At 36.9% G+C, this 24122-nt stretch overlaps 1 protein-coding gene and 2 long non-coding RNA genes across 5 annotated transcripts in view; 2 read left to right on the top strand and 1 right to left on the bottom strand.

Moving 5' to 3' along the window:
• The window catches only part of LOC136836390 (uncharacterized), a 467691-nt gene that overhangs the window by 401975 nt on the left and 41594 nt on the right, over positions 1-24122 (top strand). For 2 of the 3 annotated variants that reach the window (XR_010852383.1, XR_010852382.1), the window contains one exon: positions 1567-1644. The exons of the other annotated variant lie outside the window; for it this stretch is intronic. This is a non-coding gene — a long non-coding RNA (uncharacterized lncRNA). The remainder of the gene's footprint in view (positions 1-1566; positions 1645-24122) is intronic. 3 annotated transcript variants of the gene reach the window in all.
• Positions 3332-4600, top strand: LOC136836339 (uncharacterized). Its single transcript, XR_010852374.1, has 3 exons — positions 3332-3465; positions 3756-3892; positions 4088-4600. It is a non-coding gene; the product is annotated as an uncharacterized lncRNA (long non-coding RNA).
• Positions 21214-23734, bottom strand: LOC136836038 (forkhead box protein D1-like). Its single transcript, XM_067099913.1, has one exon. It carries the CDS (start codon positions 23416-23418, stop codon positions 21370-21372), a length of 2049 nt encoding a protein of 682 aa, XP_066956014.1. The 5' UTR covers positions 23419-23734; the 3' UTR covers positions 21214-21369.

Below are 24122 nucleotides of genomic sequence, written 5' to 3'. Positions count from 1 at the left end.
AGATATATATATATATATATATATATATATATATATATATATATATATATATATATATATATATATATATATGCATGTGTGTATGTATGTATATATATATATATATACATATGGATACACACACACACACACACACACACACATATATATATATATATATATATATATATATATATATATATATATATATATATATATATATATATAATATATATACATACATATATATATATATATATATATATATATATATATATATATATATATATGTGTGTGTGTATATATATATCGTATGCAGTCGTACGCGCAAGCAACGGCAGGACGATACACAAGTGTGCCATTCTTGTTTGGAGAGAGGAAATATCCATACACACACACACACGGTCTCTCTCTCTCTCTCTCTCTCTCTCTCTCTCTCTCTCTCTCTCTCTCTCTCTCTCTCTCCCCCTCTTTCTCCTGAGATTGAAAGCGTAAAGACGAAAAAAAGAGCAGCCTTGCAACGGTGTGTCGTTTCACAGAGAAGGGAAGCACCAGAGCCGCCCTCCTCCCCCTTCGTCGACATTCACCAATGGAATATGGATGGAGGTTTCTGTTATTTTTACGGGTATCGGGAAGTTCTCAAGGTAGGTTTTACAGGGGGCAGCCATGTTGGTTTTTTTTTTTTTTTTTTTTTGAGAGGGGGTGGCCAGTTATGTTGTTTTTTATTTCTTTTTTCAAAGGGGAGAAATCGTCTCTTACAAGGAAGGACCCTCTACGGAACATATGGTTACTTGTGGCTCTTATTTGGGGCAGCGGTATTAAAATTTTTGGTTTTAGTTTTCTGTAAAAGAAACTATTGAGATGGCTATTTGTCTGTCCGTCCGCACTTTTTCTGTCCGCCCTCAGATCTTAAAAGCTGCTGAGGCCAGAGGGCTGCAAAGTGGTATGTTGATCATCCACCCTCCAATCATCAAATATATCAAATTGCAGCCCTCTAGCCTCAGTAGTTTTGATTTCATTTAAGGTTAAAGTTAGCCATATTCGTACGTCTAGCACCTCTATAGGTTCCAACAACACAGGCTACCACCGAGCCGTGGCCGAAAGTTTCGTGGGCCGCGGCTAAGAGTTTCATGGGCCGTGGCTGAAAGTTTCATACAACATTATACGCTGCACAAAAAACTCGGTTGCGCCGAAGAAACTTCTGCGCATTTTTTACTTGTTTTATGCAGAGAAGAATCCACTGCTAGGTCCTGATCGGATAATGGTAGGTATCTGGAAATAATCGAAGTAGGTTTTTCAGTAGTAGAGATTTAATAAATAAACAACTTTTTTACGTAGAGAATAATCCACTACTGGGGCCTAAATGTATAACGATGGATATCATAAAATAAAGAAGATAGGTTTTACTGGGGTAGAGCTTTAAAAAATAAACTTTCTATTCTAAGAGGTCAAGCTTTTATTGCAAAGAACCATGTACACCAAATTGTTACAGGTTTCAGTTAAATCGAAGGGATGATTTGCATGAGAAAATCATATTTTTTCTCTTAAAGGAGCAGCCATGTTCACTTTTTCTTCCAATTTTTTCAGAAAACCGAAGCTTCTACAACAAGGACCCTCTTGAAATACGAAGTCACTCATCGAGGTATCAGGAAGGCCTTTAGCTTAGTAAGTTCAGTGCGGTAACCGTATTAACTTGCTTTTATTTTTCATCGGGGCAGCGATACTGGGTTTTGCTTTTGTTTTTCAAAGGGGCAGCGATACTGGGTTTTGCTTTTATTTTTCAAAAGGGCAGCGATACTGGGTTTTGCTTTTGTTTTTCAAAGGGGCAGCGATACTGGGTTTTGCTTTTGTTTTTCAAAGGGGCAGCGATACTGGGTTTTGCTTTTGCTTTTCAAAGGGGCAGCGATACTGGGTTTTGCTTTTATTTTTCAAAGGGGCAGCGATACTGGGTTTTACTTTTACTAAAAAGGGAAAACTCATCCGTTACACGGGCCCCCTGTAAAAAGTGGGATTATGTGCATCAGGAGTTCTGAAGATACGCTCTCTCTCTCTCTCTCTCTCTCTCTCTCTCTCTCTCTCTCTCTCTCTCTCTCTCTCTCTCTCTCTCTCTTTGTAGGTTTTATGTGGAACGGCAAATTTTTTTTTTCTTTGAAAAATCGGTCAACCGTACTTTTTTTCTTTATCATAAGAGGTAATCATAACTTGCTTGTGGACCCTTTGGAATATACACTTTCAGGCATCAGGAAGTTCTCAAATTTGGTTTTCAAAAGAGCGCCCAATTTTTTATTTTTTTATTTTATTTTATTTATTTATTTGTTTATTTATTTATTTTTATTTTATTTATTTATTTATTTATTTATTTATTTATTTATTTATTTTGCAAATGGGACATCCCAGTTCCAGTTACTTCCAATGAATACAGTCATGTTTCATTATGCTTCTACCAAAATAGAGAAGGGTAATGATATAAGTTTATTGTGCCCATCGTTCAGTTTAGGTAAAATGACATGTAATTGCCAGAGACGGTCTCGCATGCAATCGGTATAACATTGTAGACGTGTAAAGAATCATAGATTTAATTTAAATAGATTTATTTTTTTATTTATTTATTATTATCATTTTTGGGGGGAGAGGGAGCTTGTGCTTAAAGTACGTATAGCCTTTTTTTTTTTTTTTAGGATCCGCATGTGTAACTAGTGTAGAACTTATTGTTTTGGGTTGGAAGGCGCTGGGAAATGAATGTTACAATATTTCTTTCATTGTATAAAGCCACTCATTTTACTATTTGTTGATGAAAATCAGAGATACGCGAGATATTCTTAGGTAGAGGAAAGCAGCCTGAACATTCATTCGTGGATACTGACATTTCTTCAGTGCTGGAAAAACCAGGCTTTTTCTTGAATTCTCATTATTGGGTTTCTAGCGGATACACTCGGCTTGTTCTAGTTCTTTCATTATTTGATCTCGGTGAATTTTCTTAGTTAGTGAATTGGTGAGAGTGTTAATTGGTTATTAAATTCCCTCGTAGATAAATATTGACGGGTCGCTTTTCTTATATCACAACTGTAAGTTCAAATTAACGTAGATGCCCGTAGGGTGGTAGCGCTGTTAGTGCACCTCATGCGGTGCACTGGAGGCATTACTTAAGGTTCCTTAAAGCGTGCCTTCGGCCCCCAGCTGCAACCACTTTCGTTCCTTTTACTGTACCTCCTTTCATATTCTCTTTCTTCGATCTTACTTTCCACCCTCTCCTAACTATTGATTCGTAGTGAAACTGCGAAATTTTCTTCCTGTTACACCTTTTAAACTTTTACTGTCAATTTCCATTTCAGCGCTGAACCAATATCTTCATCATATGGCAACAGTTGGCGCCGAGGTTCTTGAGACAGTTAGGCGTCAGTATCAGCCTTATCCTCGCCGAGTACAAAACAAGCTGATCACCCGTCTGCCAAACTACAAGCAAAAAACTGTTTTTGCATACCCTGAGTAAGTATTCCGACCTTTCTTATTATTTTCATAGAGCTTAATGAAACTTATGTTCATGCAAAATAATATGATTTTTTGAAATAGCTGTCTTTACGCCTCATATGTGATGAGACTTCATTTTCCCATAATTCAAATGAATACCAAAATTTATGAGGAGAAGGAAAATAATTCGCTCGGGGCTAGTTGTTACAATCAGTAACAACTTGCCCCGTATGATATATAGTTTAACAACTTGCCCCATACGGAAGACATTTTTATTTATTTATCTAATTATCTATTTCATATTTCAGGATTATCAAACATGGTTAGGACCTACAAAAGAAAGACAGATAGAGCTGATAGGTGTAACACAGCAATTTTGGAGTTGGCAGCCGAGCGTGTCATTTGTCATAAAGAGAGTTTACGAAGAGTGGCTAAAGATTACCAGGTAGGTCTAGATTACTTGATTTCGCTTATATTTTTCATTATATGGATGGTTGATATATATATATATATATATATATATATATATATATATATATATATATATATATATATATATATATATATATATATTATATATATAATATATATATTTGATTGAATGAAATTGACACTAATCACACCTTCTTTTTCATTTCAGATCAGTTTTATGACCTTACATCGATACTGCAAAAACAACAAAGGTGCTAGGGCTAGCCCTATTTCTGCTGGATACAAACAACCAAGACTGATATTTAGTCCTACTCATGAGAAGTTACTGGTTGAGTACATATTAAAGGCTTCAAAAATTTATTATGGGTTGACACCTAAAGAAGTACGGGCATTTGCATATGAATTTGCAGTTAGTAACATAATCAAAGTACCAACAAATTGGACTAGAACACAGATGGCTGGACCAGACTGGTTTTCTTGTTTCATGAAAAGGAACCCTACTCTCTCACTGAGAACACCAGAGGCAACAAGTCTTAGCAGGGCCACAAGCTTCAATAGACACAATGTTGGACTCTTTTTCAATAAGCTTGGTGAAGTTTTGCAAAGACATAAATTTCAGTGTCATGATATCTATAATATAGATGAGACAGGCATAACCACAGTGCAGAAACCAACTCGCATTGTTGCTGGTAAAGGAGCCAAGCAAGTAGGAGCGATGACATCTGGAGAGAGGAGCTCTTGTGACACTAGTTACTGCGATCAGTGCTAGTGGTAACACAGTTCCACCAATGTTTGTGTTCCCTCGAGTTAATTTCAGGGATCATTTTATCAGGATGGACCTCCTGGATGCATTGGAGCAGCACACCAATCTGGATGGATGACTGGGGAAAACTTCATAATCTTTATGAAACATTTTGTGTCAGTGACAAGGTGCACAAAAGACAAACCTGTTCTAATCCTTCTGGACAATCATGACTCCCATGTAAGTTTAGAGCTGATAGACTACTGCAGGGACAATGGAGTTGTCCTTGTTACTTTCCCACCTCACTGTTCACACAGGCTTCAACCTTTGGATGTAAGTGTTTATGGGCCCTTTAAAAAGTACTTTAATGAATCATGTGACAGCTGGCTGAAAAATCATCCTGGGAAGACAATGACCATATATGATTTGCCAGGAATTGTTGCCAGTGCATTGCCTAAGGCCACAACAATGGACAACATACAAAAAGGGTTCAAGGTGACAGGTATTTTTCCCTACAATCGGGATGTCTTTGGGGACGATGAATTTCTTCCTGCTGATGTTACTGATCGTCCAGAAGAAAATCCACAGGATATACCTGTAGTTGTAGAAGCCACAGAACTGGGTAATGAAACCAAAGCAAATAATGAAAGCCCATTACAACCTACTAAAGTTTGCATAGGCTACATGATTCCTACCTGTGAACCTCCTCAGGACCATCCAGCTCCCCATAACAAAACAAGCCTCGAGAATATGATTCCAAACCCTGTTGCAAGCACAAGCAAGGATGGTTTAGATAGACCTTACAAATTCCAATCACCTCCTTCTATAAAGACAGAACAAAGACCTATAGGAGAAATCAAAACTCCAGAGGAGCTGCGACCATTCAAAAGGCTAGCCCAAGAAAGGCTCAAAGATGCAACAAAAGAAAACGCCACACAGCAATACTAACAGACACGCCTGAGAAGATGAAACTACAGAAGCACAATGAGGATTCACAAGGAAAAAGGCTCAAGAGTAAAACCTGTAAAAGGAATCTGAACAACAAAGGGTTTCTGAAGTCTGGTGGAAATAAGAACAGAAAGAACATTGAAGATTATTGGTGTCTTGCATGTGGTGGTGAATGGTCAAATTCAGCCTCAGGGGAGCAATGGGTGCAATGCATCAAATGCAAAGATTGGGCCCATGAAAGTTGCACAAATGAAAGTGTTCATTATGTATGTGACCTCTGTAAAATGAAGTGTTAACTGATTTCATTTCCTTTTTTTTAAGGATATGAATCTTTTTATATTTTGTAACAACATACCCCATGGTCTGTAACAACTTGCCCCTGCATATGGGGCAAGTTGTATACAAAAAAGTTTTTCTGCAATTTTGTATTATATTCCAGAATTGAAAAAGTATATAACCTTTTGTTACATGATTATGATAGCACATACAATAAACTTTTCACAGCATAAATTTGATTAAGTTTCCTTCATTAGATATTGAATTAGAGGCAAAAATTGTAAAATTGTTTTATATGTGTACACACGTGTGTACTTTACTTTTATTTACGTAATTATTATTATTATTATTATTTCAGTAGCTGAAACCTATTCACATGGAACAAGCACACAGGGGTCATTGACTTGAAATTCAAACTTCCAAAGAACGTTAGTTTCAACCTCCCACAGCAGACCCCACACTGCAGCAGTGACTGATCATGATGCAGAGCCAGTGATTTTTCATCACCCTTGGGGAGACGCGAACCGGCGACATCTGAGTGGCATTTCACGACACTAACCACTATACCAGCAGACCAGCTAAAGAAGAGTATTCAATTTCCTATGAAAACTCGTCATTGTTGTTTCTTGAGTTGATTTGCTCTTCAACGCTCACGTGTTACTGCGTGTCTACTATGTGATCATATTCAGAAACGTTCCAGTAACTGTTATGGTCGGACTAAAGAATATTTTCATAATTTTGATAATAATATAAATAGCGCTGGTTAGTCGTGTTCACTTTATTTTCATTTCAAATTTCAACATCTTTACAGCTGCATTTCCTGGATTGAATGTTGCTGTCCTTCTTTGAACGCCAAAAGTCTAGAAACTCCCACCCATCCAGTTTGTTTTCAAGACTGAACGATCCTTTTTTTTAATCTTTCAAATGATAATATGCATATCCCAGTTTCCCTTGTTTCCAAACTTAGACGATAGTTTTGTTTTTTCAGTTTTCTACGATAGCGTTTTCCAAAATTCGGCGATACTGCTTGCAGACATGCGATATTTTTTTTTTCATACTTTTGCGATACCTATCTTCAGGCTTTTACGATATCTGTTTCCCAAATTTTGCTTCATCTGCCTCCAGACTTGTGTGATATCCAGACGATACCTATCCTTTTCGGACCTGAGTGATATCAGTTTCCAGACAGTAACGATATCTATTTCCAGTGTTGTCGATACCTGTTACCAGAATTTATAGTTCCTTTATTTCCACTGAGCCAGTTTGATCCTGTAATTCTCTGTAACTCAACCCATCGTCATCCTCCGCAGGTGCACTGTAGTCATTACTTAAGGTTCTTCGCAGTGTGCCCCTGGCCCCTAACTGCAACCCCTTTCGTTTCTTTTACTGTACCTCCTTTGATATTCTCTTTCTTCCATCTTACTTTCCACCCTCTCCTAACAGCTGATTCATAGTGCAGCTGCGAGGTTTTCCTCCTGTTACACCTTTCAAACCTTTTACTGTCAATTTCCGTTTCAACGCTGAATGACCTCATAGGTACCAGCGCTTGGCTTTTGGCCTAAATTCTATATTCAGTTCAGTTCAACCCACCATCGTGTGAAGAGTGACGCAGGAGCAAAACATGATTCCCTTTCAATATCTCTCCTCGTAAACTAATCCAGAACACTTATGAGAAGCTGTCGGCATTTTTCCCTTGCTCATTATTAAGGGAAACTTATGATTATTATTATTATCATTAATTAAAGTATGAAATTCTTTAGCTCAGTCTCTTCGCCTTTACGCATGACAGATTGCCACTAAGTTTATAATTCTATAAGAACAATATACCTAAAGAGAGCGATAGTAAATTGATGTACAGACTTAGAATGAAAATATTCCTATTAAAATAGACGTTATTTGTTCACTAGTGGAACTTAATTTGAACTTCGGAAAGATTTAACTATTCCTGCTGGGATCTGCTTTATGTTTGAATCTATAAAAGTATGTATGTATTTATGAGTGTATGCATTATGCATGTATGTATGCATCACTAACCTAATATATTCTTCTTGCATTTGATTACATTTATATCTCTTTATTAATTTTTTTTTCTTTTTAATAATTGAGATCTCTTCTTTCTGTATTTTCCTTTACTTCCTCCTACTTCTTCCTAATGAACACCATATTCTTTGGAAGCTTGAATTTCAAGTCAGTGGCCCCTATTGGCTTGTTCCGTATATGAATGGGTTTCATCTACTGAATAATAATAATAATAATAGTAATAATAATAATGTGTTTATGAATGTATTCATTATGTGTGTATGCATTATGTATGTGTGTATTTATGTATGTACGTAATTTACAAATTTCACCCCAGCAGTTCTCAAAACAATTCGCCAAGGGGTTTTTATACCCCGTCACCAAATCAGTGTTGGCAAAATACTCTCCGTTCGACAAATTTCAACTTTCTTGCAGTGGAGGAAAAACAAATTAAAGATCTCTCAGTTTGTATTTTTCCCTCTTGTTCTTTCGTTTCTTTGTTGTCTTCTTAAATAAAGATTGTTTTCGCTGTCTTAATGGCCCGTGCAGTTTTTCTTCCCTCGGGAGTGGGATGGAGAATCGGTTAAGACGGTTTTTGCGCCAATGTGTTTTGGTTTCGGAAGTGACTCATTTATTATTATTATTATTATTATTATTATTATTATTATTATTATTATTATTATTATTATTATTATTATTATTGCGGATACTGTTCTTTTGTTATAGCTAGTTTTAGTATTTTTTTTTATTTATTATTATTTGTTGAAATCGCTTTATTTATACCATACCTATTCTCATTATTTTCCTCACTTTTATTGTTGCTACTGTTATTTCCGTTCTTTATCATTGCTACATTTATCTGTAGTTTATTTTCGGAGTATCTTCTGAACACAACTTTGCCATCAGAATCGTAAGTTAATTTGCATGACAACATTTTTATGGTCACAATGTAAATTTGCCTGCGGACAGCACATAAGACAAGTAGTTTTTAATACGCTTACGATCCTTGCGGGATATATATAATTACCATCCTTTTTATTTCCCTTTTCAAGTTTCAGGCCATTTGATTATTATAATTTTAGTGCTCGGCCGCTCTATGGGTCCTAAGTCATTCGGTTTGGTTGGCCGTCTTTCCTCTGATAGAACACTCCTCGTGGCAATAATTTGGCTTTCTTTTGATAATTGCATGATTTTCTTTTATTTATTTAATTCTGAAATATTCTTGGGTGTTTGATAACAGATAGTCAGACATTTATCTTTCTTTCATTCATATTTATTTATTTGATTATTTATTTACTTACTTATTTCCTTGTCATATATAACATTTTCCCCATCTTCTTTGGTGTTCTTTATCTGTTTAAGCAATGTTATGGTATTATCATTTTTGAGATTGGCGCGTCATATCAGTGGTGCATATGTATATCATCTCAATTGACATTTGTTTGTTTGGCTTTGTTCAGACTACAGTGTGTATGATCAGAATAGGTATAATATATATACGTATGAATGTGTATGTATATAAATATATATATATATATATATATATATATATATATATATATATATATATATATATATATATATTATATATATATTATATTGTACGTATAAATGTGTTTGCATGTGTGTATCTGTATAAAAATATTATGTACTTATAAGTATTCATACACATAGATATTTGTTATGTACGAATATATATAAACACACATATGTGTATATATTTATATATATGTGTGTATGTATGTATATGTGTATATATATATATATATATATATATATATATATATATATATATATATATATATATATATATATATATATATATATATATATCCAGGTTCGAATCCTGGCTGGGAGCAGAAGCACTTATCCGTTATAATTCCTCTTTGACGTGAATTGTCCCCAGAGTATAATGAATTCGATATTAAACGATATTTGTGACTATAAAAAACTTATGAATATACAAACGTAACGCGTGTATGAGTAATAAAAATTAATTTTGCATGTATGTATGTGTGTGTGTTTGTGTCAGTGTCAGTGTGTGTATGTGTGTGTGTGCACTACCGATCTCCTCGCTACACCTACGCATATAATTTATAAGCCAGAAGACAAAAGAGAAGAAATAGAGAGAGAAAGAGAGAGATTAAGAAAAGTCGGGATATATTTGCCATTTGAAAGCACAAAGAAAAGTCCGCCATTAAGTTTTTTCACCTTTGTATTGTTATGATCTATTTCAGTACAATCCTCATAAATGGTAACTACTTCCTATGTACATCCACACTAATATTGATTTTTTTTTTTTTCATTTATCACAACATGAAACGCACTGGGGCGAGTACATACATCTCATTTATTCTCTTTAAAAAAAAAAAAAAGGAAAGAAGATATTTTAATAAAACAGTTGAAAACACATTATCCCAAAATAAAGACAATATTTTTCCCTCTCTCAGTCACTGTGATATTCCATGCGTGAGATCTTTCATAAATAATTGATTTTATTTTGGACAGTTTTTCTTGCGTGTCTTGGTATGATTTACAGCTTTCCGCATTTTACAGCAGGTGTGAGTTTTTACTAATTATACATTTATGGCTGTTTTTATGAAAAAGGGAGTTGCGTGTATTAATGTGTGTGTATATATATATATTATATATATAATATATATATATATATATATATATATATATATATATATATATATACGTGTGGATATAATTACACACGCATGCCCGTGCTCTTGTGTATATACATATATATACTGTACATTTATATGCAATATATATACATATATATAATATGTAATATATATAATGTATAAAACATATATGTAGGCTATATATATACACATTATATATACATACATACACACACACTAACATTATAATATTTATATGTTCAATCTAATTACACGGTCTGTTAGCAATCAAAATATGAGACTCCCATCACCATTAACCACAACATTACCAAAACGCATTATTTACGGTGCCTTCATCATATCAATCAAGAAAACAGATATGGAATATCACCTGTGACCTCGGAAAGAAAGACAAAAAAAAAATAAGCATTTAATCGTGACATCTTTGGTATCATGACGTGGAATGTTGACGGCTCAAGTAGGACCTCTTAGGAGACCCCCGAATTCCGGAGGAGGGGTTTATGTAGGCCTTTGCTCAAGCGACTTCTTCAGAAGAGTTCTTTAAAGTGAAAATTTTTAGCTTAATGTGTATATACGCGTGTCTCTCGTGCACAATACATTTCTATACACGCACAATGTATACCCGGAAGTGTGAGCATTAGGCCTCCATAAACTTTTTTTTCTTCTCCTTCAGAATTCGGGATAACATCCTAGATAAAAAGGGACTCATTACCCGAACTCTCACTGTGTTATCTGAACATGTTATCGCCAGTGAAATAATTCTGCCTGTTATCGTCTGTGGTCGGTACGCTCAAGGGAAATTTAGATCTCTGAGAAGTGTTTATTATTGTGATTGGCAAAAGACTGGACTAAGTAGTCTTTCAATAATCGAGATGACTTGCAACGGCAGGTTTTCGAGTCTCTTTTTATCCGAAGTAATTGGTCTTTGCTATCTGGATATTTCTTAATGGTGAAATGAAGTTTGTTTTGTGGGACTTTTGCGAGGGAAATGGTTCAAGTTACTGAGCTAATGAGTACTTTTCATTTATTAAGATGACTTTTTATCTCACCTAAGTATGCTCCCTCATGTAAGTTTTTGAGTTTCTTCATGTTCGTGTATAAATCATGAGACTATTAAGAAACATGTATGGAATCAAAGTAATAATTTTATATTTCACTTAAATTCTTACTCAATGTACATTTTTGAACGCATGTGTAAACGCACAAATCTTGAGTTTATTGGACATTTTTCCTTTCCCAGAAAATAAAGGGTTTCTCAGATGCAATTAGGACAAAGTAAGCTTTTTTATTTATTCACATAAGCTGACTAGCATTACGAGAATTATCACAAAAATGATTTTGCATTCATATAGAATTTGACTTCAAAGGATATAGGGTCTCATCGTTGCAAACGGATTTGTAACAATATTTTGTCATAACATTTTGCGATGTTGCCATTCACTTACAATTTTTTTTTTCCGAAAAGAAATTTATCTTCATTTCACCATTTCCCTTTATCCAGCATATATATATGGGAGCCTTCCATTACCCCATTCCAACAAACACTAAACATAATAAACATCTTAAAAAAAATTATTCCATCTTGTACAGAATATACAGTAGTAGTTTTGAACTATCAATAAATAAATTACAAAATTACATACAAGTGCCATTACCTGTTTTTTTTCATATTTTTCATGGTTTGTGCTAATTGGGATTTTTTTTTTTCTAAGATTTACATTATTCGCGTTCCCTGAAAAATACAGTTAGCGTAAAAGTGTGCGCAGTTTTTGGAAGAGAGCGAAAATGAAGTGGATGACTGAATGATGATGAAGACGTGATATTAACGATGATAGTGATAGTGATGATGATGATGTTGACGATAATATAGACACAAAGTTATATTACGTATACACAAAGATGTCGTAATGACTAACCTTTCTTGTGAACTGTGTCGTTCATTTTTTTAATACGTAATGGTTTCCGATATTAAATTATCTCGTGATTAAAATATCGTGGGCATTGCCTTGATGATACTGATAATAATGATATCATTAATGACAAGAGACAAAATGATGTTAAGTACAGGATGTCTAAGAAAAACAAGGAATCACAGATACGGTGCCATGTGACGCCACTGTTCGGGTTGAGTAGATATTCATTAAATGCTGAAAATTACTTAAGAGTAAAACATTCTGATGAATCATAGTTTTTGCCTTCATCTTACAACCTTCTTTAGAATTTCCAAAAGATTTCATGCGTAATACTGTTCCGAGAGTACTCTTTTAAGACGACTTTTCAGAGAAAAAAAAATTCTCTTTATACTTCCCATTACTTTTCAGAGAAAAAAAATTATTTTTATACTTCCCATTACTATTATATTTTTGTTTGTTTGCTCATTCATTTATTTAGTTTTGTTATCCAGTAATTCACAGCCATTCTCATTATGTTTGAGTTATGGAATATCAGAATTATTTGACAATACCGATTAAACAATCGTTGAATTTTTTTCTTGTCACAAAATGTACGTATTCTTTAGTGTATGTAATCGTGTATTATGTGTGTATGCGTATTCTTTTGTATATGTAATCGTTATATGCATGTGTGTATGCCTATTCTTTTGTATATGTAATCGTGTATTATGTATGTGTATATATGCGTATTATTTTGTATATGTAATCATGTATTATGTATGTGTATGCGTATTCTTTTGTATATGTAATCATGTATTATGTATGTGTATGTATGCGTAATGCCAGTTAGGAGCCACAGTCAAATTTTTCACTATAAAACTAAATTGCGTTTTTGTGTGTTGGTACAGTCCGTATTTGTACGTATATTTTCAGAAAAGATTCATTTCCATATCGGCGATTTGTTTTCCTTCAGCTAATAATGAATAAATGTCTGTATAAGACGTTAAGTACGGAAAAACTTCTTATGCGCTTATCGAAGACTCAGGCATCTTTCGGTGCCTGTTTATGTCAATGGATCATAATTTCGTTATTGCATCGTTTTGAGGTTTGAGCGAGGTTTGTAAAAGTCAAGTCCGGATCGTCTCTCAAGCCTTCTTTGTAATGGTTCCAGCGTTGTACGAGATCAGTATTGATTATGCACTTGATATGGTTAATTCGGAGCCTCTTTCAAGAGTTTATATATATATATATATATATATATATATATATATATATATATATATATGATTGATAGATAGATACATATATATATATATATATATATATATATATATATATATATATATGTATATATATATATATCTGTGTTTTATTCCGTTTATAAGATAGTGCGTTGTAAGCTTAAACAATAACGATTGCTGCAGCGTTCAACAGCAAAGTAGAGCGGAACGATAAGCAACATCTAACGGAAAGATGGTGAAATATTACCACTTGAATGAAAGAAAAGGCGAGATGAGTAATCTTGGTCTTAGACCTTATTAAGAGACAAGTCTCTTCAATTCCTTCCCTTGTTCACACAGCACCGAATGTGAATATATAGGTAATTAATAGGGGAAGTAAACGGGACCTCTGGAAATAGTTTACTTTTATACGTGTCTTAAGTTTTATTCTTTTTTTTTTTCACCGATTCTACAGAAGTTTGTGTAAAGAATTTACTGTCGTCCATGTTCCTAAGTTTTATTCTTTTTTTTTTATCGATTCTACAGAAGTTTGTTTAAAGAATTTGCTGTTGTTCATGTGCCTAAGTTTTATTCTTTTTTTTTTTTTACCGATTCTAAAGAAGTTTGTGTAAAGAATTTACGGTTGTTTATGTGCCTAAGTTTTATACTTTTTTTTTACCGATTCTACAGAAGTTTGTGCAAAGAATTTACAGTTGTTCATATGCCTAAGTTTTATTTATTTTTTTTTTTTTACCGATTCTACAGAAGTTTGTGTAAAGAATTTACTGTTGTTCGTGTTCCTAAGTTTTATTCTTTTTTTTTTTTACCGATTCTACGGAAATTTGTTTAAAGAATTTACAGTTGCTCATGTGCCTAAGTTTTATAATTTTTTTTTTACCGATTCTACTGAAGTTTGTGTAAAGAATTTATTGTTGTTCACGTGCCTAAGTTTTATACTTTTTATTTTACCGATTCTATTGAAGTTTGTGTAAAGAATTTACAGTTGTTCACATCCATAAGTTTTATTTTTTTTTTTTTTACCGATTCTACAGAAGTTTGTGTAAAGAACTTACTGTTGTCATGTGCCTAAGTTTTATACTTTTATTTTACCGATTCTACAGAAGTTTATGTAAAGAAGTTTTTCCTGTACATAAGAGCGAAATCATTTGAAGATCTCTTTAGCCTTTCTTGATTTTAATGAAAAATTCCGATCTGATGGAGGAAGCGTTGTCAGAAAAAAAAAAAAACATAGAATATCATTTATTTCATCTCGACATGAAGTTACTTGGGACCAGATATTCCTAATTTCGATATTGAAAATTCTTTAGCTGTCCCTTTGACAAAGCCCACGAGGTGCTTGCGCAAGCAAGATAATTGATTTTTGAAAAATTAAAATAGTTTCTGAATTTGTTTTCTGTTTTACAAAATGGTTTACTCGAGATTCTGAATGGATTGTTTGAGTGAATTTGTGAAAAAGAAAAGCGAAATACACCAGTGATTAGAACTGTTTTACCCGTTAAAACTTCATGAGGTAGAATATTAATGAATAATAATAATGAATTTCCGTAAATTCTTTCTTCTGGTAACATCACATCAGCTACTTTGTACCTCTAGTAATTTAAGAGAAAGTAATTTGGCAGCGGTATATCGGTTACCAGATGTTACTGAAAGAAGTCTTTGGTAATAATAATAATGATAAAAATAATAATAATAAGCTGAACGCCGTTGCAACAGCAATTATTGTCAATTGATGCTGCCCTAAGAAAGCAACTCTTTCCAAATAATAATAATAATAATAATAATAATAGTAATAGCTCAGGTCAAGAAATATAACATGTATATAAATTATAAATTATATATATATATATATATATATATATATATATATATATATATATATATATATATATATATATATATATATATATATATATATATATATATATATATATATATATATATATATATATATATATATTCTAACTAAACGACCTTAAAACATGCCATGAATTTTGGATAAGGTCCGTTTCACTGGAGAGAACATGAAGACAACAGATCCCTACCAGGAGAAGCCCAATTTTTGTTTTTCGATTTTCCTTCCTATTGTCCTTTTAGAACGTAAAAAAAAAATAAAAAGTTACTGGACGGATGCGGACCGCAAACAAAGGAAAAGAATAAGAAAGTTACTCGACGGATACGCACCGCGATCGGACGCGCTATAACGACCGTCACGCAATTTGCCCTAAGCGACTGGAAACGACTTCCGGTAGATGCCCTCAGTGCTGACGAGAATACGCAGAAATGTCGGCGATCATTATACATGGTCGTTATAAGAACAGCGTATACGTACGGTAATCATCCACATCATTATCCATTATTTTTTTTAACATCGTGATCATTATTTTGTTATTGGTTAATAACAGTAACAGCTGGTGCACAGATTCATGTCAAAGCATTGTGAAAAAAAAGAATAACTTAACGTTTATGGTACTAACTTCCGGATAGCAACTGCCATCTCGTAATGAGAATTTTTAAACAGTTGAATAATCGACTGACACGTATCTTGAATCACTTTCGCGTGTGTCCGTGAATTGATATGCTGTCATTTCAGCTACGGCGATCTAATCTTTCGTCCGTTAGTGTTTTACCGAAGTACAGCATTAATCGATTAAGTGGAAATGTTAACCAGTTACGTCATTCACTTCTTTATATCATATATAGATTTAAGCTCAGTTTATCGATTTGCCTACTAAGCTGAGAAAGTAGTCGGTGGTTCGAATCTATATCGGAAGACGGTATTTGAGCTCCGTGTCGTTACAGAAATAGATCAACTCTTTCAACATGAATGTGTAAGTCCGCATTGTCAAGTACAAGGTGTTCCATCCCGCACGGAAATTTAAAACTATAACATTCGTCACGGATTTAAATGAAGAACGCATTATTGGTCTTGCATCTGTTCGCTTGCAAATACGGATTACTTCAGTCGCCGTGGAACCAGCGATGTACTTTCATTGCTTTTTGAGCTCCCGATCCTTAACTGTAACCGATTGCATCTTACACCAGACAGCAAATATTTAATGCAAGTTCATCCTTTACTCGTTGCCGAAATAATTTTTTTTTTTTGTGTGTCAATGGATGATGAAGTATATTTATGAGAGACCGCAATAGTGAAATTACCTGAGAGAGAGAGAGAGAGAGAGAGGTGGTGTCTACACCATCCTTTTCTCTTTCACGATGCTGTATTCTCTCTCTCTCTCTCTTTGATAAACTGCTGTCTTATTTTATCCCGCTGTTGCAGCACAGTCTTACCAGAAACGGAATTAGAATGCCGAGTTGTGAAAAATGACATAAAAGGACAAATTAACAGACCATGAATCGATTTGAAGTAAACTGTATCATTATCACACTTCAAATTTCGGTGAGATTTTTCAAAATTCATCTGCTTCTGATAACGGTAAGAGCAATTGATACGGCGTTAGAATAGAATATTTTAAAATTTTACAGTAGCAAGATCTTCGAATTTTGTGGTGATTCAGTGTCTTAGGAACGCAAATGGTATTATAACTCGGAAATTATTCCTATAACAGTAGTCAAGTGTTATCTGACTTTAAAATGAATTGCATGATATCTGCAAGCACATTTTCACGCAATTAACTTCCCTTATTTTAACCGAGGGTAATTGGGAGAGAAAACCGAAAATATTGACATTATATAGTAGTCCGTCATTTCCCCCAATAATGCTCCATGGCTAACCATGTTTTTATTCTTGAAAACACGAAAATGGGCAGACGGTTAATCATAAATCTCGGTTTATCACTAACATTTCATAAAAGCAATTAAAGTAATTGCTTCCAAAAGCATTGGGTGGTGGGTGTAGGGGGGGGGAGGGGTGAGGGGTGGTTGGAGGATGGAAGGGGGAGGGGAGGGGAGGGGCTGGGATGATAATATAGGTTGGAGGGGTAGGGGATGTTGGAGGTTGGAGGGGCGGGGGATGGGGAGAGTCCAGCTGAAGAGTACAACGGAAGTTTGAGAGCGCAAGAATGTTGGTGGTTGTATGGGGTGAGAGTGTTGGAGGCTTATAATGAGAGAATGTTGGAGATTAGATAGGGACAGAATGTTGGAGCTTCGAGAAGAAATGCAAGAGGCTGACATAGACCGAAAATGTCGGGGGTTTAAAATGAAGAGAAGAGAACGTTGGGGGGTCGAGAGAGAAGGGTGTTGGAGGTTCAAGGTTGAAAGAATGTTGAGGGTTCCACGAGAAAAGACTAGGGAAGGTTAGGGCATGTTGAAGGATCCACTGGCTATGGAATGTTGAGTGTGAAAGCTCCATGGGAAGGTATTGCTTTATCTGCTTCCTCTCACTTGCTCTTATTCGTAATCGGGAATTGTATGGTAATTCTTGCTCACACGGTGTCTACATTAACTTCGGAGCAATCAAGTTTTCTGCACAACATATAATCAAGGCCACCGAAAATAGATCTATCTTTCGGTGGTCTCGGTATAATGCTGTGTGAGCCGCGGCCCATGAAACTTTAACCACGGCCCAGTGTTGGCCTGACCTATATAGTTGCCAGACGCACGATTATGGCTAACTTTAACCTTAAATAAAATAAAATTAAAAAATACTGAGACTAGAGAGCTGCAATTTGGTGTGTTTGATGACTGGAGAGTGAATGATCAACATACCAATTTGCAGCCCTCTAGCCTCAGTAGTTTTTAAGATCTGAGGGCGGACAGAAAAACATGCGGACGGACAGACAAAGCCATCTGAATAGTTTTCTTTTCAGAAAACTAAAACGTTGAAGCATTGTTATCCTGATAAAGTTCTCTTGAAATATTTATGTGATTTTGAAGATGAGAACTGTTTATGAGAACATTCTCGCCAAACATCTCCCTCTCCAGACGAACGGTCCTGTTCCATCGACCACCCAACCTTCCTCAAAAATGAAAAACGAATGAATAAAGGGTCGCATCCGCCACCCTCCCTCCGCTGTTCCATTCACCGACCCCCCTTCATAAAAATAAATAAACAGATGAATAAAATGGACGGTGTAAATAAAATGAAGGCCCGACATAACATTAACCATGAATATCACAAGAATGTAATATATCTGAGTAAACAAAATATCACGGAGAAAGTTCGTGCTGACGGCAAAACATTTCCAAAGGGGGTATTTTGCAAAACATGTTTTTACCGCGCTTACCGCCGAGCACAATAATATTTTAGCTTAAAGGCCGGACGTTTAAGTGAGTTTGCAGGAAAAACACCGTGAAACGACTGGCTAAAAAAAAAAAAAGTGGTAAAATTCTTTTGTGCAGTCGCTTGCGTTTTTTAATATCCGCGCGACGGAAAGCCACTGATGACTTTTGCATGCTTACGCGCATGCACACACACACACACACACACACACACACACACACACACACACACACACACACACATATATATATATATATATATATATATATATACTGTAGATATATATATACACATATGTATGTATGTGTGTGTGCATTGTTGCATAGCATGCCTTAAGTATTCTATAACGCGTCGCTCAAGTATTCTCAAATGTAAGGAAGTAACGACGAACTGATTTTTTGGAAGTCGGAACCCAAAAGGAGATATATATAGTGTATATATATATACACACATATACATTTCTAATTAAACGTAGGAAAACGTGTTTTGAAATAGGGTCTAAAAATTTTTTTTTAATTAATTCGCTGTTAGTCAACGTGGATTGTTATTCGGCTTCCTAAGTCACACAGGGTGGAAAATACCGTGCAGAAATAAATCTTGAAAAATTTCATTAAGTATGTTACGATCAGTACTTACTATTTGAAGAGGGACTACCGAGAATGCTAGTTTAAATTTATAGTCTACCTTGAAAATTAATTCTATATATATATAATACATATACAGCATTAATTATATATATATAGCATTATATATATATAATATATATATTAACTTTATCATTTACACAGTTGTTCTGTGCATTAATACAATTACTAACAGGACGTCGTTAAAACTGGCTGTTATCTAGCGGAGATATTTATTTATGAAAAGTTACAAGCTTTCTAGGACTGTTAGTCCTCATTGACAATGAGGACAGTTAGTCCTAGAAAGCTTGTAACTTTTCCTGAATAAATATCTCCGCTAGATACCATCCAGTTTTAATGAGTTCCCGTTAGTAATATATATATAAATATAGTTATGATAATTTGATAAGTTGACCTCTTTTAGGATAAGCTACCAGGCCTTTTAATTTTCATTCATTATTCAGTAACTACTAAGATTTCAGAGATGATAAAAAATGGCTTATATTTGACTGCATATTCCTTATTCGCTAAAAAATCCTTTACGCTTTTGTAGAGAGAAAATATTCCGATGTGATCCTTGTCAACCGGGAAATTAAGTTCAGTTTTAAAAGACGTTTCGAAATTTCCAAAAAATTTATTTAAAAAAATGAGACTATTTTTTCGGAATTTTTGGGAGGTCGTACAGCGCCCATAAATATCAGTTGTGTAAGAAGTAAATTTTTAAATAACTTATTTCGTAAGATATTGGCAGCGTTTTGCTGTTGACACTAATATCACTGCTGGACATGGTTTCAAGCGATTCATTGTGTCGTTTTTAGGAAAACAAATCGGTAAGGAACCAGTTATCGGGTTTCCCCAAGAAAACTCTGCAAAATGAAAACTGTACCATAATTATATCTTAAATTCATGATAATGACGAAATACTGTTCGATTATTAAATGTGATATTTTCACACGCAAATTTTAAACATGTCTTATCTATAAAGATTGTAAACATTGACGCCAGGTTAGCCGGCACATGATGGCCTTTTGCAAATCAATGTTTATTCCTACGGAACTCATACTGTTGGTGTGCATCGGATATGGAACTGCGATTTTATAATATACCAACGTATTCAGAATCTGTTATACGTAAAATCTTGGATTTACTTGAATTTATTTATATATGTGTTCGTGCGTGTTATTTATATATGTGTATGCATGTAAATATTTATGTATTTTGATTTGAAAGTTTCCTCAACTTTGGTGCTGAAAGTTTCTTCATTGAAACTTGATTAAAATGTATTACATTCAGCCTATCAATAAATATAATTAATATTACAACACATGACACCGGATAGGTGTATGATTCCTTATTCTATATCGCTGTTCAATAAAAAAAAAATTATTATTTTCTCAGGATAAAGCGAAATAGATGACAAAATGAGACTGGGATATTAAAGGATATGAATATGAATGATAGAAAAAATAAATCATTGATGAATGTGGATATGTAGATGAGTGATAAGGAATGTTCTCATGAAATGAATTAATATTACCCATGAATAAGTTATGGATGAGTTTCGCTAGGGAACAACTGTACATGACCTCATATAGTGGGAGAAGAACTTTCTGCCTTTTGTTTCCACTAATTTTTTTTTTTAAACATTAGTACACACAAACAAATGTATTGACTACAAGTGTCGCAATTGGTTAGTTGTTGACCAACTTCTTAATGTACTACCACGATCCATAATGTCTCATCCCACCAAATATACATTATTTTTTTTTTTCTTACAACAGGTTTATTTATATGAATGGAAAAAGAACCCTATCGTGATCGTGACTGAATACAAATGCTGACAAAGGGCGATTGTTTTCTCTTCGTGGTCCTTAATTATGAAACGGGGAAAAGGGTGTTTACTTCTACGTGGTGGTTTATTGGGCCATCGAGTGCAGCAGCGCTGCGTGGAGGAATGGTCTGTGGTCTGAGCCTGCCATGACTGTGGTGTAGGCCGGTACCGGCGAAGGAGGCGCCGCTGACGACTGTAAAGCCACCGGGACGTGACAAGGGGACGACAGCCCTCTTGGGAAAGGATGAAGGGGAGACGAGGGCAGGGTAGTCATCCCTGCGGATACTGCCCAGAGGACTGACTGGATCAGAGACTTTCCCACTTTCCCTACTCCTCCTCCTCCTCCCCCGCCTCCCCCTCCGGTAGTGTCATGGGTGCCGATGAGGGCGTCTATAGAGAACGGCTTGTGGGTTCGAGGAGTCGCCCCTTGTGTCATGCTGGGTGGAGGAGATGGGGGTGACGGAGGGGGCTGAGGGGAGGGCCCCATGCACGATGTCTTTATTGCCCCTTGCACTGACGGCGGTGCTAATCCAGCGGGTAACGCCAGAGGCTTTACGGGCGTCGGGTGGAGAAGGGGAGCCGGGGACGCCTGCAAGGGCAAAAGTGGCCGCACCTGTCGGGGCAATTCCAGCTGCGGGAAGCCCAAGGGCAGACCCCCTAGTTGCGGCAAGTACGATGGCGGTGGCAGAAGGGTATGCGGCAGAGGGGGTCGGTGTAGCAGATGTGGATGGGGTGCTCCAAGCAGGGCCGCCGCCTGCTGCAGCTGCTGTTGTTGAAAGGGATCCAGCATTCCTGAAGTGAAAAGGGAGAAGACGTGCGGGTCGTTGAAGAAATCGGGGGCGGGCTGGCGTTTGTACCTCTTCCTCCTCCTGAGGAAGGACCCGTTGTCGAACATGTCGATGGCTCCAGGGTCGAGTGTCCAGTAGTTCCCTTTACCGGGGTTCCCTGGCTCGCGAGGAACCTTGACGAAGCAGTCGTTCAAGGAGAGGTTGTGTCGGATAGAGTTCTGCCATGCGGGGAACTTTGCCTTATAATAAGGGAATCGACCAATAATGAACTCACAGATTTCGCTGAGCGTGACCCTCTTTTTGGGCGCCTGCAGGATGGCCATGGTGATGAGAGCGATGTAGGAGTAGGGGGGCTTCACGAGACCTCCCTGTTTATCGCCCTTATCGTCCCCTCCTTCCGAGGTCTTACTGTCTCCCTGGGGAGAGGAGGGAGGTGGGGGCGTGGTGCTACTCTCTGGCATGTGGGATATGTCGTCACCGGAGGTCAGGTGGAGATCCTTTTCGTCCAGGGAAGATTCTAACCCAATCCCTGCGTCCAGTCCTTCGCTGCGGATGTGTTCCGAATGATCATGCTGTTCTCCGTCGAGTTCTCTGTCCTGTTCTTCGTCGACGATCATATCTTGGTCCCTCGACAGAGAATCTGCGTTCTCGCTTATCCTATTCGATGGGTCTTGGTAGGGGGACGTGTCAGGGGCGTCTGGGATCGGAGATGGGGGACCACGCGGTGTGATAGTAAGGAAGGGGGAGAAAGGTGATGAGTGGAGTTTCTGCTGCTGCTGTTGTTGCTGAACGTGTCTGTCGAACAGCGCCCTTGCCACTTGGGCTCGCTCCTGCACGTGTCTCTCCAGCGCCGTTCGCTCCTTCAGTGACTCCTCGAGAAGTACCGAGCGGTCGAGGGTCGACGACCCTTCTCTTCCGTCTTGCATTCTTCCTCCCAACGGCCGCTCCGTCGGCATGCGGTCTCCTCCCCCTCCCGCTCCCCTATCGGTAACTTGCCTGTCAAGTCCCAGCCTCTCCAGAAACATGCGGTCGAAGTACGGTCGTTCAGGGTAAGGTCGATCGGCCATGTGTCGATCGTTCGTCGATCTCTCGACGCAGCGCTCGGAGAGATGCCTTTCGACCTGCCGTTCGACCTGCCTCTCGGGTTTGTCAAAGAAGAGTTTATCGGCGAGAAACTTCCCCGCCTCCGAGTGCTCGAAGGACGCCCGCTCGAGGGCGCTCCGGGAGTCGTAGATACTGCGGGCGGGGTCATACACCCGGGGATCGCGATAAAAACTAGCATGGGTCAGGCTTTCGAGACCCGCCGTCGGACCTCCCAGTGGCCCTCCGAAATCATCGTTGGCCATTGGGGAAAGAAGTCGTGAGGATCCCCTTCACTAAAACATTTGAATCAGTAGGCGGTCTTAACTAATGCTTATGGTTAAGATTTTATTATGTAATTTTATTGATCACAACACACCTGTAATATACGTGATTTTATTGAGGTGATATTTCAGTCCTTTGCAGTTCGTAATCAGTTTCTCAGTTCACCAAGAAGATGATTAAAGTCTGCGGGCATGTAGCAAATCGAGCGTTTTTAAGCGCGAGAGCGATGCGACCCTTCCCATACGACCGTCGGGAGCTCACTGCCCGCGTACCTATTATCTTAATGGCTTTATCACACTTGTCTACCAACTGGCACACGGTAGCGGGTACACACACATTTTCATTCCTATCGCCAAAGTTTGAGTTCAGCGCCACCGTTTAGATGCACACAATCTGCGCCACACACATGCCTTGGCTATCATAACTATCCAATCAATGGGCCCGTTCGCTGATCGCACACGCTGGGGGGGCGGAGCCTGCTCTCCGCTGCCGAACGGGATTGGTGTTGGGGGCGGTGCCGAGGGATGCCGAGCAATCAGGAGGCGCCGGAGAAGAGCTACGAGATGGAAGTGGGCGTGGCCATGTCCGATGGGAGGGGATGAATTCCGATGCAGTGACCGTGAAAAGAAAGGGGGAAGAAGCTAAGTTGCCGGATTGGTGTTTATGGTCGCCTTTATTAGCTTTT

The sequence above is a fragment of the Macrobrachium rosenbergii genome, chromosome 56 (assembly GCF_040412425.1).
Source record: "Macrobrachium rosenbergii isolate ZJJX-2024 chromosome 56, ASM4041242v1, whole genome shotgun sequence".
NCBI lineage: Eukaryota > Metazoa > Arthropoda > Malacostraca > Decapoda > Palaemonidae > Macrobrachium > Macrobrachium rosenbergii.
The sequence above is the reverse complement of the archived record's forward strand: the minus strand, read 5'-3'. Positions and strand labels throughout refer to the sequence as shown.